The sequence below is a fragment of the Arvicola amphibius genome, chromosome 6 (assembly GCF_903992535.2).
Source record: "Arvicola amphibius chromosome 6, mArvAmp1.2, whole genome shotgun sequence".
NCBI classification, from domain to species: Eukaryota; Metazoa; Chordata; class Mammalia; order Rodentia; family Cricetidae; genus Arvicola; species Arvicola amphibius.
Window position 1 is genome coordinate 94,417,269 of NC_052052.2, and position 20,458 is coordinate 94,437,726.

Below are 20,458 nucleotides of genomic sequence, written 5' to 3' on the forward strand. Positions count from 1 at the left end.
CACGTGGTGATTTCTGTCTGAATGATCACCAGAGAGAAAGGAAGTTGATGAGAAACCCAGCCATCCTGTGTACAGCGTTCTAACAATGTCTTCTTGGTGTGGAGAATCCCCATGCCTTTCCATAAATGATCCGACGATATCTTCCTGGTGTGGAGTTTACCTCAGTCTCCATGCTTTTCCATAGTGGGCACATCTGGACTAGCCTGCAATCCTCAGCTAGCTTGTGCTTTTCCATAGTGGGCACATCTGGACTAGCCTGCAATCTACATCCTTGCTCTCAGCTAGCTGGTGCTCTTCCATAGTGGGCACATCTGGACTAACCTGCAATCCACATCCTCTGCTCTCAGTTAGCTGGCCTCTTTGCCTGCCCACTTTTCTTCCTGGAAGTTTTTTTTCTGCTGAGTTAGGTTCTTCCACACCATGCTCTCTCTCCTTCATGAAGTTGTTTTTGCTTTGTTTTGCAGCACAAACTTGCTGTGAAGCACAGGTTGGCTTTAAACTTGTGGTCCTGCCTCTGCCTCCTGAGTGCTGAGATTACAGGCGTGCCTCAACATACCTTCAAGAAGTCTTTTGATAGCCTCCTCAAACACCTAAATATTTCCTTCTTCCCTTATTTCATCTTTGTCTCTGAGACAAGGGCTTTGTGTAGTACAGGTTGGCCTTGAACTTGATATACAGCTAAGGATGATCTAGAACTTCTGGTCATCTCGCCTACTCCTTCTCAGTGCTACCTTGCTTGGTTTTACACAGTGCTGAGGACTAAGCACAGGGCTTTATATGTTCTGGGCAAGCATTCTGCCAGTTAAACTCATCTCCAACTCTCTCTCCATACAGTATCATCTGTTGGGAACTGTGGACCCCCAGACTCTGAATTTCTTGTAAACAATTTGTTATGCTTTCAGCTGCCCTGAGCAAAACAACTTGTTTTTTTTGTGTGTGTGTGTTTGCAACTGCTCTGTGAACGAGACCCTCAGGAGTTCCTGATGGCAGGGGAGTGGTTTCTGATGGGTCTGGCTGGGGCGTGGCTATCAGTCAAGTATCCCTATATAAGCTTCCCTGGAACACAATGAAGGGGACAGTCTTGGGGAATTGAAGGATGACTGGTGTCTCTGTCTCTGTGTGCCTGTGTGTGTGTTAATCTCCAGGCCCTTGCCCGGCTCACAAATGGCCCCATAGTGTAGGTGGTATGCTACAGGCATAGTACTGTAGTACATGTAGTACAGGTGCTACAGGACCATAGAACAAGTAGTGGTACGGGTGTTACAATCATCTAACCCAGATGGGCTTCAAATTCGCTGTGTAGCTGAGGATGACTCTGAACTTCTGATCCTTCCATCTCTACTCCAAAGTGCTGGGATTGCATGAGGTCCTACCACCCTGCCCAAGCTCTCTGTTTTCATTTGTTTATGGATATTTGTATATATTCACATGGTGTAGTTTGAATATGAAGTGTACCCCCAAAAGATATCATTGAGGGCTTAATTCCAAGCCAGTGGTGCTGTTTGGGGGAAACTTTAGAAAATGGGGCCTAGCTGGGAGAAGTAGATTGCTGAGGAGCATCTTTGGGACATAGAGCTTGCCCTGGCTCTTCCCTATATTCCCTTCTGAAACTTCCTGCTTGCCTTAGGAGAAAACATCCTCCGGCATCCTGCTGCTACCTGATGTTCTGTCCAAGTGCGTGCAGCCAAATGTCCCAGATAGAAAGAAGCCCTGAGACCACGAGAGAAAGAAATAATTCCTTCCTTAGGATTGTGTCAGGCATTTACCATGGCAGTGAAGAAGCCTGACTGACATGCCACACTTGGGGGAAATGTGGGATTCTCCAGAAGGACAGACAGACAGACAAGGGAAAGCGACTCAATGAAAGTACACTTGTGTTTTTTGTGGGGGGTGGGGGTGGGGTGGTGGTGGTGCTGAGACCATATTGCAGAATATTTGATCACATTGTGAATCCCAAGATTGTGTTATTTAGATAAAATCAACCATAGGTCAAGAGGCTGAGCAAGTAACTGGCTGACTGGAAGTAATCATAGAGAGTGAGAGGAAATTAGTAGGTCAGGGAGATGGGGGGGGAGCACACAGGAAATAGAAGGGAGGGACATCCGGTTGGTGGAGTTTTATTTCAGAGGACATAGGAGGGATCCCACTTTCTGAGATGATGTCTAAGGAGGAAGGTCATTCCACTACTTTCTCTGCTTCTCTGAGCTAGCAGGTTTTCACCCCAACATCTGGCTCCTGAATCTTTGTTGGTAAAATAGAACAATAGAGCCAATGACATTCGGCTCCCAATGTGGAGGTGGTTCAGGCAACCACCTGAAATATATAGCTCAATAAAAAACAGTTTAAAAAACTATACTTCAAGGTGGGGAGGGGCAGCCCTTTAATCTCAGTACTCGGGAAGCAGAGGCAGATGGATCACTGCAGAGGTGGCAGTGGAGGGACATGAAGGCTATAGCAGCTAGGTTGCAGCTGCAGAGACACAGTTAGTAACTGAGACAGTGAGAGGATCAGGTGCAGGCACTGTGCACACCACACACACACACACACACACACACACACACACAGAGAGAGAGAGAGAGAGAGAGAGAGAGAGAGATAGAGAGAGAGAGAGAGAGAGAGAGAGAGAAGACAGGGTTTCTCTGTGTAGTCCTGTCTGTCCTGAAACTCATTCTATAGACCAGGCTGGTCTTGAACTCAGAGATCCATCTGCCTCTGCTTCCCGAGTACTGAGATTAAAGGGCTGCCCCTCCCCCCCTTGAAGTATAGTTTTTTAAACTGTTTTTTATTGAGCTATATATTTTTCTCCACTCTCCTCCCTTCCTCTCCTCTCCCATGATCTCCATGCTACCGATTTATTCAGGGGATCTTATCTTTTTCTGAAGTACAAGTTTTTATTCAGAGGAAAACCTGCAGAAGGAATCCTCTGGTGTAAGAACCTGGCCTGTTGTCTGCTTACAGGCCAGGGTGCTTAGAGGGCAGAAAGAGGGGTGTGCGGAGAGTCAAAGTTTACACTTTTGATCTGTTGCCAAGGGTAATCAGTAGGTACTCAGTTAAAGAGTGCTAGGTTGATCCATAAGCATCTTTCCTGGTGGCCGTCACTAGGTGTCATGGGGTAGTTAGGGGAAGAATCTAGAAGGTGAGTGGCTGTAGCTCTGAGAACCAAGCTACCCATAGTGTGAGAATTGTCTCAGATCAGTCAGCTGGGGGAGCTTTACAGAATGTAGTGTCCTGGCCAAGGGGAATCCCCAGAGCAGACAAGGCAGGTAGGTGTAAGCCTGTGCTCAGGGGACTGAGCATCTTGGAGATTTTGGTATAATTATATCTATTCAGTTCTCCTCTCTTCCGGCTCCCTCTCTCCAACTCCTTCCCTCCCTCCATTCCTCTCTTCCTCCTCTTCTTTTTTTATTCAGGGTCTCATACTGTAGCCCAGGTTGTCTTTGGAACATTCAGCAATCCTCCTGTCTCAGTTTCCTGGGTGCTGAGTGTCAAACATCTGGGTTTGACAGTTAAGAGAAGTCAGAGAGTTGGTTGTTTCTTTGGTTTATGCATTTATTTTGATTTTGTTTTTAATACAGGTTTCTGTATAGCCCTGGCTGTCCTGGAATTTGTTCTGTAGACCAAGCTGGCCTCCAACCCAGACATCTGTCTGTCTGCTCCCGAGTGCTGAGATGAAAAGTGTGCACCACGCCCACCTGTGTTCTTGTTTCATTTTGTGTTTGAGTCAGGGTTTCACTGTGTTGCCCTGAATGTCCTGTGACTCACTCTGTAGACCAGGCTAGCTTCAAACTCACCCGCCTGCCTCTGCCCCCGAGTGCTGGGGTCAATGGTGTACTCTGACACACCCGGCCTTGTTAAATTTTTCTTAGTGCTGGAGATTGAACCTAGGGCCTCATACATGCTAGGCAAGCAGTCTACCACAGAGCTACCTCCCCAGCCTGATGCTTACTTAAAAAACAAAAAACAAAAAAACAACAAAAAACCTTTCTTTTCTTTTCTTTTTTAATTAAGTGTGTGTGGTGTGTGTATGGGGGGTCGTCTAAGCATGTGAGTGTGGGTGTCTGTCAAGGACAGAGGTGTCTGGTCTGCTGCAGCTGTAAGCCTCCTGACGTGCTCCGAATGGAACCTGAGTCTTAAGCAGCACACACTTTTTCAACGGCTGAACCACTTCTCCAGGCCCCGATCCTTTCTAACGAGTGTAATCTGAAGAGGAAAGAGTCAGATGAGAGGAACGCAGACAAAGGAATCCCATGCTAGCTCCTGATACGGTATAATAAGGGTAATATTAATAATAATCAGGTATAATAAATTATTAAAAGAGAACTCACAGATCACAATGAGGAACAGAAAGAGAATCCTGCTACTGCTCCAGAGCTATGCTCCCTGCCATGATGATAATGGACAGAGCTCTGAAACTACAAGTTAGCCCGATTAAATCCTTTCTTTTGGTCCTGGTGTCTCTTCACAGCAATAGATCGCTGACTAAACAAAGCCCAAGTCAGCTGACTCCCCCAAGATCGTTCGGACAAATAGAAGTAGTGGTGTCAAAGGGCAGGGTTGGGGCACCGAGGACATGCACCAGCTAACTTTGGGGGCACCGAGGACAGGCACCAGCTAACTTTGGGGGCACCGAGGACAGGCACCAGCTAACTTTGGGGGCACCGAGGACAGGCACCAGCTAACTTTGGGGGCACCGAGGACAGGCACCAGCTAACTCTGGGGGCACCGAGGACAGGCACAGTTCACTGTAATGGGAAGACAGGGTAGCATTCATGGTGGCAGGAGAGTATGTGGGTGAGCCTCAGCACGGCAGACCAGGAAGGAGGGTACCCAGAGCAGTGTCTAGATTATAACCTTCAAACCTGTCCCTTTATTCTGTTCTGTTCTGTTCTGTTCTGTTCTGTTCTGTTCTGTTCTGTTCTGTTCTGTTCTGTTCTGTTCTGTTGTTCTGTTTTCTCTTCTCTTCTCTTCTCTTCTCCTCTTCTCTTCTCTTCTCTTCTCTTCTCTTCTCCTCTCCTCTCCTCTCCTCTCCTCTCCTCTCCTCTCCTCTCCTCTTCTCCTCTTCTCTTTTCTCTTTTCTCTTCTCTTCTCTTCTTCTCTTTTCTCTTCTGTTCTCTTCTCTTCTCTTCTGTTCTATTCTGTTCTGTTCTATTATTATTTCTGCCAGCTGGAGTTCACATCCTGAAGGTTCCAGTCTTCCAAACATCACCACCTGGTTACAGGCATTTAAAACATAAACCTGGGGCATATATTTCAGATTCAATTCTAACAAGGCCTTACCTATGATAGAGAGCTTTTCAGAACAAGAAAAATCATGATCTGGAATCTTCCTCCTGGGGATCCAGTGCTACACTGCCCAGATTTCCCCTTCAAGGTTGAATTTATAGCTGCTGGGAGCCCTGTGGGCCTCCGAGAGCTGCTACCAGGTAAACCCTGGGAGTTATCTCGGAGGACTGAACCTTCACCCTAGGGTATGTGCATGCATTTCCCACACATGCATGTGACTCTGTGTGTGTGTGTGTGTGAGAGAGAGAGAGAGAGAGAGAGAGAGAGAGAGAGAGAGAGAGAGAGAGAGAGAGAGAGAGAGAGAGAGAGAGAGAGAGAGAGAGAGAGAGAGAGAGAGAAGCTGTCCAACGGCCCTGGTGTAGGATGATTTTTGAACCAGACTTTAGAGGTCCTACTTCACAGCCTAGCTTCTCCAAGTACCAAGTCCTCTATCCTCCTTGTCTCCATAAATAGTGAGCACACAGCACCTGATAACCGCCTTACCCGAGTCTCCATCTCAGTCTTAGTGTGCTGAGTAGGGCAACTTGCCACCCACTGATGGAAAGCCACTCTTTAATGCATATTATCTGGCATCTTTATGAATTGCTCTGCACTATCTTATGCTTTCTTCTATGGGCAGTGTATGCTCCTCTCAAACTCACAAGTTGAAATCCTAAATAGTGTTGGAGGGCGGGCCTTTGGGAGACGGTTAGGTCACAGGGCGAAACCCTCATAAATGGTGTTGTGCCCTTATAAATGATGCCTCAGAGAGCTAGAACATTTTTTCCACTACATAAGGGCATGGCAAGAAGGCACATTCCATGAACCAGGAAGTAGGTCCTCACCAGACACCAGATCTCAGAATTCCCAGTCTCCAGAATAATAAATTTCTATTTGATATAGGATACCCAGTCTATTCTGACACATCTCATAAACTATACACACTTCTCTATGTCTAGAAATCTCACTGGTGTCTAGCCCTCTTCCCAGCATGAGGCATATAAGTATCACTCAGAATTATATCTTCATTGACGTATATTATCCATTTTTGAGAGACAAAAGTCATGTTAAGGGTCGCATATCAAAACATTGCTGTTTTAGGTGGATCAGAGATTTAATACTTCCAGAGACCTATTTTTCTTATGTTTTTGGTTGTGAGCCTAGCCTTGAGCGGCCCAGCCATGTCTCTAGCCTAAGACTTGTTCTTTCTCTTAAAAAAGTTTCAGGCTGTGGTCAGTGCTTGCCCCCAATGTTTATTGCTTTTACCACCCTAGGGCTGCCTTCACTTCTGTCTCCAAAGGTACCTGCCACCTTACCACCCTCCAAAGCATGTGTAAGTCCATGACATTCAGACATGTTTGCATTCTTCCTAAGTCCACACATGTGTCGGGTGGAAGAATGTGCCTGCTAGACTATGACATCATACGTCTCAATGCCTGTATTTGGTAACTGACTGGGTTCAAACATCTCTGTGTGCTAAGAAGAATAGACTCCCAGGCTTTGATCTTTTATGTAAATATTTTCCTTTTTAAGAAGAAGGGATTTAGGAGTAAATCACCGTTACCTTTTCATTGATCTCAGTTCTAAAACTAACATTTGTTTTAACCAGAAAACATGTAGTTAAAAAAAAAAACCCTTGATTTCCCAGTCTTTTCTAGGGCTGTTAGCACCGCTCCCCGTTCAGAGCCAACTCTGGCAAAGGGAAGTTATTGCTTGCTCCTCATCCGTTTCTGTCGGGGACTGATAAGGTAATAATATTTCATTGAGTTAGCCCAGGATGCAAGCACATTTTCTCCTCTCAGCACACATGTGTGGCTTCTTTTCATTCTGGGAAAATCATGCTAAGCGCCTAGCAAGGAGAAAACTCCTCTGTTTGTCCTCTTACAGGCAATGAGCTTTTATGATATGTTTCTTAATTGATTAAGAGGAGGGTAATAAATGAACATCAGATCCAAGTTTCAGCAAAGGGACTCTTTATTGGAGCACGGGCTCTAGAAAGTTATTTTAGGCACATGCCCAGAGGCCATTTTCGAAAGCGTGAGGCTGGAGGAGACTATGATTCTAATGAATGCTGGCGCTCCTCAGAAATAAATTAAGGGTTTCTTTCCAAGTAGGGTGGCTAGCGGGCTGGGAAGACATATTTTTAAATGGTGGAATCCAAACATAGGCTGCGTTTGCATCTTTTAAGCCCATGGCTTGCTTTTCACGTTTAATTTCTCTCTCCTAGTGACTCTGGCATGGTACTGTCAAGCTGTTCTTGCAAAGGTACCTTGGGCTCTTTTTATGAGGTGTGGAATAGAGGGAGAGCCAGCCTTGTTGCTCTGCCTGGCCAACCTTCCATCCTGGTTTAACACCCCCCCCAAAAAAAAGTCAGTGTGATTTACGACAGCAGTTACACTGCCCTTTGGCTTAGCCAGGGATAGTCTTGTGCTATTAAAAAACAAAAACAGAGGCCGGGCGGTGGTGGCGCACGCCTTTAATCCCAGCACTTGGGAGGCAGAGGCAGGCAGATCTCTGAGTTCGAGGCCAGCCTTGTCTACAAGAGCTAGTTCCAGGACAGGCTCTAGAAACTGCAGGGAAACCCTGTCTCGAAAAACCAAAAAAAAAAAAAAAAAAAAAAAAAAACCCAACAACAACAACAACAAAAAAAAAACAAAAAACAAAAACAAAAACAGAAAAGAACAGGGCATGTAGGTCAGTGGTGAAGGACTCACCTAGTGTATGTGAGGTTTTGAGTTCTATCCCAAGCACCCTGCTCCCCAAAGACACACTGGTGAGCCATTGTCATTCCTTCCTATGTCTCCATACTCACCTGAGCGATTTGTTAATATAGTTAGTTCACGCAGTTAGAATGAAGACAGGCATCTCAGTTACTTTTCTGTTGCTGTGATTAAAAGAGAAAACAACCCGGCTAAGGGGTTGGAGCGATGGCTAAGAGGTTAAGACCACAGGTTGCTCTTCCAGAGGACTAGGATTGGATCCTAGCACCCACGAGAAAGCTCGTAATCATTTGTGACCACGCACATGTCCAGGGCATCCAGTATTCTCTCCTAGCCTCCCAGGACACTGCATGCACCTGATATATTCAGTCATATATTCAGGTAGAAGACCCATACACATAAAACAAAGCAAAACAAAAGCAACAAAACAAACATACAGGCAAACGTTCAAAAACAACTCAGAGGAGAAAAAGGGTTATTTTGGCTTATGTTTCCAGAGGGGTAGACTTTGTCATGGCTGAGAAGGCATGAACACAGGCAGGAAGATATGGTGGCAGGACAGCAAACTGGTTGATCACATTTCCATATACACACAAGAAGCAAAGAGATGAACAGGGTGTGCCAAAATTATATACCCTCAAAACAGGCCCCCAGTGACATACTTCTTCCCAAAGGTTCTACCTCCTGAAAGTCCTGTAACCTTATATTACCAACTGGGGACTAAATGTTCAAACACATGACCCATGACCCTTGTGTGTGCGTATGCATGTGTGTGTGTGCATTTCTCATTCAAACCACCATACTAGGTGACAGATCACTTCTGTTTCTAGCTAAATCCAGTGAGATCTTAGACAGAGAGGATCTCTCAGATCTCTGCTTAGAGGCTTCCTGGCTATGCTCATGAATCGCGACTCAGGTGCTGGCCTTTCCAGTGGGTGTTTTAGGTTTGCAAGTCCTTGAGTGGAGATGAAAATAGACACACACAAGCCAGTTCTAGTGGCACACGCCTTTAATCCCACCACTTGGGAGAGAGAGGCAGCCTGGTCTGCAGAGTGAGAACCAGGACAACAAGGACTAAGTAGAGAGACCTTGTCTCAAAAAAGAAAAAAGAAAAAAAGAAAAAAAGAAACCCCCAAATGCTTCTGAAAGTGATGGATGCCAGGCATATGTTTTTAAAAGCTCACTTGAGATGACCATCAACATTAATCACTCTCTTTGGAACCCTAGGGTGCTTTTGCCCTACAGTACTTACTGGGCTCTCTTCATTCCAAAATGTGTGGGGAACAAAAATGCTGCCTCTGTGAATAGAGGGAAGCCAGATGCATCTCGAGCTTTGGCACTGTGGCACAGTAACACACGAGGACACACTTCCTGCTGTTGATGAAAACAGCCTGCCTCCTGTGTGCGCTCCTTGCCAGAGCTGCAAGTCCTCCCTACCTTTCACAGACGCAGAAGCAAGCTGGTTAGGAAGCGAAGCTTAAGACAAGATCATGGTCGGTGAGTTTAACACCGCAAACCCTTCTTTTTCTTGTTCATTTTTAAAGAAGGAAGTATCTTGAAGAACTGAAGTCAGTTTCTTGTGCAGCTCTCGCAACAGTTTCCACGCCCACAGTGTGGGGTCTCTTGTCAGGGACTGCTCCGTTAGGTCAGTAACCCTGGAACAATCTATTTTTGTAGTATGGGACTTTTGTCATTTAACAGGAAAGCGTTTGCCGTTTTCCCGTCCCCCCTTCCTTTCCTTCACTCCCACGCTAGTTTTGTCTTCTCAAAGGATGCGGCCAGCAAGCCATTCCATCTCCCATGCATTCTCCCTGGAGCCCGTTTCTCTTTCAAAGGCGCCCTCTGTGTTTTGCTCCCCACCTTCTAAGCGGTCACCTGCTTTCCCAGAACTGTTCCTCAACCCTTCATCTCCTAGTAAGATGGCGAGTAACGGGGCTGGAGAGATGGACCGGTGGTTAAGAACATTTTCTCCTCTTACAAGAGTCTGTTCCATTCTCAGCATCCATGAGGTGCCGGAACGCCCTGTGACTCCAGTATCAGAGTATCTCATGCCCTCTTCCGACGTCGCCTGCGTCAGTCACACATGATGCGCACATTCATACATGCAGGCAAAGTGCTCACATACATGAAATAAATAAGTCTAAAAGAAAAAGATGGGGAAGATCCTCCAGCACCCTCTTTTGAGTTATGCCTTTTTTCTGAACTCACACGTGTGTTATGTAAACTTAAAAAATTTAAACATCTTTTATTATTTTAACTTGTGACCTCTTGTATATTGAAAATAAGGGTAGAGGGAAATTTTTTTCTATTGATACAGCTTGAGGGAAAAAATAGGAGATAGCACATATGGTAATAAATATTTGGACAGAAAGACCTGGATATTTAAATTTTCTGTGTTGCTTCTTCTTCATGTAAATTACTCAGCCTGTTTGAACCTTCCTTACCTGTGAAATGCGCTCATCTTAGCTCTGCTCCCCAAAGTCTTGCTTTGCGACTCTATTGTCTGTCCTTTGACTCTGGGTTTTGTTCATTTCATGCTTCCACTGTGGGTTTGGATCATACAACATGAATACAGTGTTTAGCATGGTTCTGGACATATGGCCGGGGTACATTAATTACATGGCCGTTTTGTTCATCATGAAGCTGCAGACCCCACAGCAAAGACTTTTTGTGTATTTTGACTTTGATGACTATTTAAGCAGTTCGGATTAGAACTGATACATTTGAGCCTTTGTACAACTGATCAAAACGCATTTTTTTTTAAAAAAAAATACAACTAAAGAAAATTTAAATCATTTAATTATCATTTACTTATTTACTCATTTAGCTCGAGACAGGTTCCATGTAGTTCTGGTTGGTCTCTTTAACTGTTTGATCATTTTTCACAGGCAGATGGTGCCACACTGGGCAAAAGTTTAAATTCCTTCTCTCCTCTGAAGCTCTTTAAATGATCTCATACTTTAAAATAAAACAAACAAAACAAAACAAAACAAAACAAAATGCCCCTTTTGTTTTATCTTCTTCATGTGGTCCCATGTCTCATGAGCACAGAGCCTAGATATGTGTCTATATTTCCCACAGAGTACAAAGCAGATCATTAATTAACCTTATGTATAATGATAAATGTTACTCTTGTCAGTTTTCTTCTTTTTTTAGTGGGGGCGGAGCTGCGATTGAACCCCTGGCTTCATGCATGCTCGGTAGGCAAGTTCTCTACTCCCAAGCCTTTCTCTGCTGTCTTCTGCCTTGAGTTTACTAGATTTGCCAAATAACCTCTCAGGTCTCAGAGAGATCTGGGGGTAATTTCTGCACTGTTCTCCCAGCTGGGGAGGCAGCCCTTTCTTTACCAAGATAAAAATCTGCCCTTGAAAAGAAATCATTAGTAGGGACAGAGCGGAATTCGGGAGTTCAGGCCAACAGTCACACTCTTTTAATCTCACTTTTTATGAATGTGAATTGTTGCGGGTGTCCGAAAGGACGGGGACAAAGCCCCAGCCACACCTGTGGGAACAGGTTGGGCTCAGATCGGGGAATCAGTGACAGAAAAGGGACAAAGGTTATCTAGGCTGCACCCCCCCTGGGGCAACCACGGGGCTTCTGGTGGGTTTTCTTCTTTTTATGTTTCAAATGGGAACGGAATGAGAAAGCGAGGACTTATAGGGCGGATTTGCATGAGAATAGGGGGCTGGAGAGAAGGGTCCTGTCAGAGAAGTTTGTAGTCCTCTGAAGGCCACTGGGGTGTGTGAGAAGTGTTATGTTAAGCAGGAATACAAAGAGAGACCAAAATAATTGTCCCCAGACTACATTTTTTCCCTCCTGATCCAGAAAATGACAGATTGTTCCTTAACAGCCTGAAAACCTTTGATTTAAGCTACCTTCTTTTCCTTCTAGAGCCCGCACTGGAAAGTATTTCCAAGTCATTGTGACACAGGGCTTATTAGGAGAGTGTTCTGTGGGGTGAAGGACATTGTTTGCCCTGTCTGCCTCACAAGGGCACGGGGATCTGGACTCCTCTGGTCAGCTGTGATTTTTCTTTGAATACAGCTGTAAGAATACCTAGAGGCTTCGTTAGCTTGGAACCTCATAGCAATAAAAATGGTGTTAATTAAGAACGGCAAGATGTAGGCACTGGGAGACCTAGACCCAATTTTTGCCGAGCTGAATGTGAGTATTACTTTACAGAGAAAGAGTCCAAACCCCTTCCAGCGTGCTTCTGCTCTGAACGTATTGTTCTTCCCTGTTGGGGACTGAGAGAAACCTTTAGCCGTGTGTGCCTAAGGCAAGGGTCTCTGCAGTGTGCCTACTCTTCTCTTTTGTCAGACACTCTGTGTTTTGTCTGTTGACCTTTCCGAATGTCCCAGGCCACTCTTATCCTGCACCCGGCTGCACAGCGACGTCGCTTCTGCTTATCAGGGACCCTTTCTTTCTTCTGCTGCTAATTGAACATCCTGTGCTGCAAGCAGGCCCTGTATCTGGTCCTCATTCAGTGACTCTAGGATGCCTCAATGCATGCAGCTAAGGCCTGGTTAGGGAGAGGCCTCAGAAAACGTAGGTATGCCAGTCTAGATTTTGGGGGCAGGGGGAGGGCGCGGCAGAGTCTCAACATGTAGCCTTCTGGCCTGGAACTCATTATGTAAACCAGGTTGGCTTGAGCAGGCAGCGGTCTACCTGCCTCTTCCTCCTGAGTACTGAGATTGAAGGCATGCACCACCATGCCTGGTGTCAATTTGACTTTAAACTGAGAGCCCCAATGGAGAAGAAAATGCTGGTCAGGGCTTTCCTAATTTATCTTCAAGACTGAATCTTCCAGAAGATGTTAAATTGTGAATTTGTTTCCCATTATTCAGATGATCCCACTGACTAGGGGAACTGATGGCAAGAAGGAAGGTACCAATGAACCCAGAACAAACCAGGTTCAGTCTATTTCCTGTCTGTGAGGACTTTCATTTCCTGTAAAACTGTCTCCACGCAGGCATGCTTCCTTCCCATGAAAGTGGCGCATCGCTTCTGACCCTCACTGGGTTGTTGGGTTCTCGCACTTCTGGGCATGTTGGGGACTTGTGGCCTTTCTTCTATTTCAGTAGCATCGCTGTTGGGACCTTCAGAGGACAGAAGGAAGCTTCCTTGGGCTTTGCAGTGCTCTGGTCAGGAAAGGCTTCTCTTTGGATAGTTTTACTCTCAAACAGGAGACCTCTGAGTGTCCTCTAGCTCCCCTCAGCCGCCAATGTTGGGACAAACTTCGCCATTAACTCATTTCTGGAGTTATTCTTTCTCCTTGTTTCAGCTAAAAAAATTTGGAGAATCAATCCAGATCTCTTGGACCATTCAACTCATTTTTCTAGGCCCTACAATCAAGGTGTCCTTTCAGTCTCCTGAAGCTGTGGTGTGTTGGTTGAGGGCTGACCCTGTCCCAAATTGTGGCTGCCGTTTTTCTTTCTTGAACTATGACCTGAAACAAAGCATGCTCAGGAAAGTGTCCTATCTATAAAGTGTTTCTCTGGATTACCATGTAAGGGCTCGTATTCAGATGCCATGAGAGCACAGGCCAGTTGCTCGCCTTCACTGTGCTGCAAGCACTTCGTCCTGGGTTCTGAGAAGTAGGCTGCCTTAGAATATTATTTTTACTAGGCAAAGATGTGCTACATTTGTTTATGCTGCAGAATATTACTTTAACTGTACAAAGGTGTGTTGCTTTTGTTTATGCTGCATTTGTTTAGTTATAAAAAGATGTGTTGCATGTGTGATACCTTGCCTCCTAGGGCACCTGTTTGGTCTAATAAAGAGCTGAATGGCCAATAGCTAGGCAGGAGAAAGGATAGGTGGAGAAATCTAAGCACCGAAGAGAAGAACAAGAGAAGAAGAAGAAGACAAAGAGGGGCAACCCCCCCCCCCCCCCCCCCCGTGAAAGTAAGAAAAACAGAAGAAAGGAAATAAGCCCCGGGCTTAAAGGTAGATGAAGAGAAACAGATAAAGTTAAAAGAGTTAGCCAGAAACGTGCCTAAGTTAGGCCGAGAATTCACAGCGCATAATAAGTCTTTCTGTCATGATTTGGGAAATGGTTGCCCCCCTCCCCGCCCTGCAAAAAGAAATAGCCTGGTACAGTAGGCTGTGTACTTGTTTATTTTGGATGAAAGAGAGATTTCCAGGCTGAGCTGGAAGTGAAAGATTTCTCATCAGTCAAGTTCCTGGGTGCCGTTTAAACGTATGAAGTTACGTTTCACTGTAACTGCTTTAGCTGAATTTTCTCTATCATTATCTTGTGTTTATTGTCTCTGTTAATAGTTTTTAAATATTTTATCATTATTTTATCTGTGTGTATGTTTTTGTGTCTGTATGAGTGAATGCCATATGTGTGTGTGGGTGCCTGTGGAGGTCAGAAGAAAGTGTCAGAACCCTAGAGGCTGGTGTCACAGGCAGGTGTTGAAAGACCCCCACTCAATAATAGCAGCTAGCAGCAGTAACGCCATTTCGCAAGGCATAAAATTTTACCAGCGCAGAGGACAGGGAAGCTCAGTTAAAGTTCAGCTCAGAAAAACAAGGGCGGTGGGGGCCAAGCAGGATATCTGTGGTCAGACACCTGGCCATGAGCAAGGGAACGGAAACAGCTTGTACCCTAGATAAACGAAGTTAACTTGCATATCTGATTTCTTGGAAACCCCCTGGAAGTGCCCAGCTGTCCCTAGTTTAAACCCGAAGCCTTGTTTAAATTGTCCAATCAGAACCCTGTAACTACGCTTCTCGCTTCTGTACCCGCGCTTTTGCTCCCCGACCCTATAAAAACCCACTGCTCCAGCCTAAAGGCGCGCTAGTCCTCCGAGAGACTAAGTCGCCCCAGGTACCTGTGTATCTGAATAAAGCCTCTTGCTTTTGCATCCGAAAAGTGGTCTCGCTGTTCCTTGGGAGGGTCTTCCCAGACTGGAAGACAACCCACTTCGGGGGTCTTTCATTTGGGGGCTCGTCCGGGATTTGAAGACCCCTGCCCAGGGACCACCGACTCACCACCGGGAGGTAAGCTGGCCAGCGATCGCTTTATGTGACTGTCTGTATTGTGTTTTTATGTTTGCGCCTGCGCCAGTGTCTGCACTAGTTAGCTGACTAGATCTGTATTTGGCGGACCCGTGGAGGAACTGACGAGTTCGTACTCCCGACCGCAGCCCTGGGAGACGTCCCGAGGGCATCTGGGGTCCGATTCGAGACCCGTCCGTATTCAGTGAACCCCACCCGGATTGGGCTGTTTGGAGCTCCTCCGCAGTCAGAAGGGTACGTGGTTCTTCTGGGAGTAGAGAGATCCGGACTCTCGCTATCTCCAACTCAGACTTTGCTCTCGGTTCTACGCCGAAGCCGCGCTGCGCGATTTTGTTGTTTTGTTATTGGTTTTCTGTTCTTTTGTTTGGTTTTGTCTGTGTCCGTGTTTGAAAATATGGGACAGTCCTTAATTACCCCTTTGAGTCTAACTTTACAGCACTGGAGGGACGTCCAGGACATTGCGAACAACCAGTCCGTGGAAGTCCGAAAAAGGCGTTGGGTCACTTTCTGTTCGTCTGAATGGCCCACGTTTAACGTGGGCTGGTCGAGGGATGGTACATTCGACCTTACTATTATTTCACAGGTCAAAGCCAAAGTGATGGACCCCGGCCCTCATGGGCACCCAGACCAAGTTGCCTACATCGTGACTTGGGAGGCAATGGCATATGATCCACCACCATGGGTTAAGCCTTTTGTCCCTCCCAAACCCCCACTTCCTCCGTCTGCTCCCTCCTTACCCCCTCCACTCCTCCCCACTCCAACAGGACCCCCCTCCCTACCGAGAACAGGCCCTCCCGCCTCAGGTGGCCGACTCGACCGATGAAAACGAGGGGCCTGCCGCGCCATCTCCCGCTGCCCCGTCCCCCATGGCAGCCCGCTTAAGGGGACGGCGAGACCAGCAGCTGGCCGCGGATTCTACTTCCTCTCAGGCATTCCCTCTCCGGACCGGAGGAAATGGCCAACTACAATACTGGCCGTTCTCCTCCTCCGACCTATATAACTGGAAAAATAACAATCCCTCTTTTTCTGAAGACCCAGTTAGGCTGACTGCTCTAATTGAGTCGGTCCTGATTACTCATCAGCCCACCTGGGATGATTGCCAACAATTACTGCAGACTTTGCTGACTTCGGAGGAGAAGCAGAGAGTCCTCCTGGAGGCTCGAAAGGCGGTTCGGGGAACAGACGGACGTCCCACCCAGCTGCCTAATGAAATAGATGCCGCTTTTCCCCTCGAACGTCCCAACTGGGACTTCACCACCCAGGAAGGTAGGAATCACCTAATTCTCTATCGCCAGTTGCTCATAGCGGGTCTCCATGGGGCAGGCCGACGCCCCACCAACCTGGCTAAAGTTAAACAGGTATTGCAGGGACCAGGAGAAACTCCCTCAGCGTTCTTAGAGCGACTCAAAGAAGCCTATCGTAGATACACCCCTTATGACCCAGAAGATCCAGGGCAAGAAACTAGCGTAGCTATGTCTTTCATTTGGCAATCTGCTCCGGATATCAAACGCAGACTCGAGCGCCTAGAAAACTTAAGGGAGGACCGTCTTAGAAAGGAGGCAGAGGAAAGAGAGGACCGTCGCAGAAAAAAAAAGCTGAGGAAAAGGAAAAAGAAAGGGACCGTAAGAGACATAAGGAGATGAGCAAACTCTTGGCCACCGTAGTTTCCAGTCAAAGACAGGGTAGACAGGAGGGAGACCGGAGGGGGCCCCAGGTGGGGCGAGGACCAACAAAAGGCATATCAGGAAATAAAGCGGGCCTTACTCACCGCTCCCGCATTGGGACTCCCAGACCTAACTAAGCCATTTGAACTGTTTGTGGACGAAAAACAGGGTTACACAAAAGGGGTCCTAACCCAAAAACTGGGTCCTTGGAGACGTCCTGTAGCTTATCTCTCGAAGAAGCTCGACCCAGTGGCTTCAGGATGGCCGCCCTGCCTGCGAATGGTAGCGGCGATTGCAGTCCTTACCAAGGACGCGGGTAAACTAACTCTGGGCCAGCCATTGGCCATCCTGGCACCTCATGCAATGGAAGCCTTGGTTAAGCAGCCTCCAGACCGTTGGCTCTCTAATGCCCGCATGACCCACTACCAAGCCATGCTCCTGGATACGGACCGGGTGCACTTCGGACCTGTGGTAACCCTAAACCCTGCAACCCTGCTCCCTTTGCCGGAGGGAGGGGCGAAACACAATTGCCTCAACCCTGCTCCCTTTGCCGGAGGGAGGGGCGAAACACAATTGCCTCGAGATCCTTGCGGAAATGCACGGGACCAGACCGGACCTGACGGATCAACCCCTCCAGAACGCTGATTTTACCTGGTATACAGACGGGAGCAGCTTTCTAAAAGATGGTCAACGAAGAGCCGGGGCTGCGGTGACCACCGAAACCAAGGTAATCTGGGCAGAAGCCCTTCCAGCCGGAACCTCTGCCCAGCGGGCTGAACTCGTTGCGCTCACCCAGGCTCTCAAGCTGGCAGAAGGTAAGAAGCTTAATGTCTATACTGATAGCCGGTACGCCTTTGCCACTGCCCACATCCACGGGGAGATTTATCGGAGGCGGGGACTGCTAACATCCGAGGGCAAGGAAATTAAAAACAAAAACGAGATCTTGGCCTTACTAAAAGCCCTGTTTTTACCCCGAAAACTAAGTATAATCCATTGCCCAGGACACCAAAAAGGGGACAGCCCCGAGGCCCGAGGCAACCAAATGGCTGACGGGGCCGCACGAGAGGCCGCTATAGGCATGACGCCAGGCGCCTCACAAGTCCTCACGATTGCCCCAGAAGATACCAACGCCCCTCCTTTACATTGTCCCTTCCACTATACCAGAGAGGACACGGAGATACTAAAAAGAATGGGGGCTTCTCATGATTTGGCCAGAGGGCATTGGGTCTTCCAAGGCAGATCTGTGGTGCCCACAAAACAGACTTTCGAACTGATAGATTATTTACACAAGCTGACTCACCTTAGTCCTCGGAAAATGAAAACTCTCCTAGACAGAGAAGAAAGCTTCCATTATTTGCTAGGCAGAGACAAAATCCTACAACAAGTAGCTGATGCCTGCAGGGCATGCGCTCAGGTCAATGCTGGAAAATCCAAATTCGGGATAGGAATCCGGGTACGAGGACACCGACCAGGTACCCATTGGGAAATTGATTTCACTAAAATTAAGCCTGGACAATATGGATACAAATATCTGTTGGTATTTGTTGACACCTTCTCCGGATGGGTAGAAGCCTACCCGACCAAACATGAAACAGCCAAGATAGTGACCAAGAAGCTGTTGGAAGAGATTTTCCCCAGGTACGGCATGCCCCAGGTACTGGGAACCGACAATGGGCCCGCCTTTGTCTCCCAGGTAAGTCAGTTGGTGGCCAAGCTCTTGGGGATTGATTGGAAATTACATTGTGCTTACCGACCCCAAAGTTCAGGACAGGTAGAGAGGATAAATAGAACAATCAAGGAGACTCTAACTAAATTAACACTTGCAACTGGCACTAGAGATTGGGTACTCCTACTACCCCTAGCCCTTTATCGTGCCCACAACACTCCAGGACCTCATGGGCTTACTCCCTTTGAGATATTATATGGGGCGCCCCCGCCCCTCATTAATTTTTTTGACCCCGATATTTCAGACTTTGCTAACAGTCCCTCTTTGCAAGCTCACTTACAGGCACTCCAGGCCGTGCAGAGGGAAGTCTGGAAGCCACTTGCTGCCGCTTACAAAGACCAGCTGGACAGACCAGTGATACCCCACAACTACCAAATTGGTGACGCGGTTTGGGTCCGCAGACATCGGACTAAGAATTTGGAACCCCGTTGGAAGGGACCCTACACTGTGCTGCTGACTACTCCGACTGCTCTCAAGGTCGACGGCATCGCGGCCTGGGTCCACGCCTCCCACGTAAAAGCGGCCCGACCGGACAAGAAAACATCAGAATCATCATGAAAGGTTCAACGTTCTCAAAACCCTCTAAAGATAAGACTTACTCGGGAGCCCCCCTAATCATTTTATGGGCCCCCTCATAATCATACTGTTAATCTTGCTGTTCGGGCCTTGTATCCTCAACCGTCTGGTTCAGTTCATGAAAGACAGGCTGTCAGTTATACAGGCCTTGGTCTTGACCCAACAATACCACCAACTTAAACAGTTTGACCCTAAAGATGTAGGAAACCAAGTCAGCTGAATAAAGGATTTTATTCAGTTTAAAGAAAAAGGGGGGAATGAAAGACCCCCACTCAATAATAGCAGCTAGCAGCAGTAACGCCATTTCGCAAGGCATAAAATTTTACCAGCGCAGAGGACAGGGAAGCTCAGTTAAAGTTCAGCTCAGAAAAACAAGGGCGGTGGGGGCCAAGCAGGATATCTGTGGTCAGACACCTGGCCATGAGCAAGGGAACGGAAACAGCTTGTACCCTAGATAAACGAAGTTAACTTGCATATCTGATTTCTTGGAAACCCCCTGGAAGTGCCCAGCTGTCCCTAGTTTAAACCCGAAGCCTTGTTTAAATTGTCCAATCAGAACCCTGTAACTACGCTTCTCGCTTCTGTACCCGCGCTTTTGCTCCCCGACCCTATAAAAACCCACTGCTCCAGCCTAAAGGCGCGCTAGTCCTCCGAGAGACTAAGTCGCCCCCAGGTACCTGTGTATCTGAATAAAGCCTCTTGCTTTTGCATCCGAAAAGTGGTCTCGCTGTTCCTTGGGAGGGTCTTCCCAGACTGGAAGACAACCCACTTCGGGGGTCTTTCAGTGTGAACTGCCCACCATAGATGCTGGGAACTGAATTTGGGTCCTCTGCAGGAACAGCAAGTGCTCTTAACTTCAAGCTGTCTCTCTTGCTTCTTTATTATAGTGTTAAATAAGAATATGGCATTTAACAAGACTGAATAAAATTTAAAAATTATGGGAAATTTTCCAGTTAATTTAAAATAAAAGTTGTATAGACTTAAAGACAGTGTAGAGGTTTCCTAGTGAAAAGCTGTGCTTTTGTGTTACTGAAAGTTTTATGGAGCTGCACATTGGGTACCCTAAATTGCTGAGAAAGCGGCCCCCTCTTAGGGTTCTTTGCCTCCTCAGAAGAAAGCTCAGGGACAATTTTATTAGAGTTTAAAAATAGTTACACCCTTCTAAGTGATACGCAGAAAATGGATAGACATCACAGAATCTCAGGGCATCTCCCTGCTCCAGGTTCCAGCTTTCTGGGAAGAAAAAGCACATTATGTCATTAGGAGGATAATTATTCCTCCCATCTCTTTAGTATGGCATTAGGTGGATGAATTTGCCTTTCTCAGTAGGGGTCTCTTAGTCAGGTGATTGACTGGCCCAACTGTGTTTTGGGTAGTTTGGAGTGTTAGGTCTCCCTCCAGGCCAGAGGCCTTCCATTCTTTTGATCAGAGCGAACTAGCTTTCCCTCAAGGGGACCCAACAGAACCCTAATCAAGATTCCCGT

At 46.9% G+C, this 20,458-nt stretch overlaps 1 protein-coding gene across 1 annotated transcript; it reads left to right on the forward strand.

Moving 5' to 3' along the window:
* Positions 1 to 15,673: 15,673 nt before the first annotated feature.
* LOC121677231 lies at positions 15,674 to 17,317 on the forward strand. Its single transcript, XM_042055320.1, has 2 exons — positions 15,674 to 16,567; positions 16,673 to 17,317. Exons 1-2 carry the CDS (start codon positions 15,674 to 15,676, stop codon positions 17,315 to 17,317), a joined length of 1,539 nt encoding a protein of 512 aa, XP_041911254.1.
* The last annotated feature ends 3,141 nt before the right edge of the window (positions 17,318 to 20,458 follow it).

Bases quoted from the DNA above. Each gene is read 5' to 3' on its own strand.
- LOC121677231 (XM_042055320.1), top strand. From the start codon at position 15,674: ATGATCCACCACCATGGGTTAAGCCTTTTGTCCCTCCCAAACCCCCAC. The intron at 16,568-16,672 runs GCAGAGGAAAGA...TGGCCACCGTAG, and splicing joins AGGACCGTCTTAGAAAGGAG to TTTCCAGTCAAAGACAGGGT.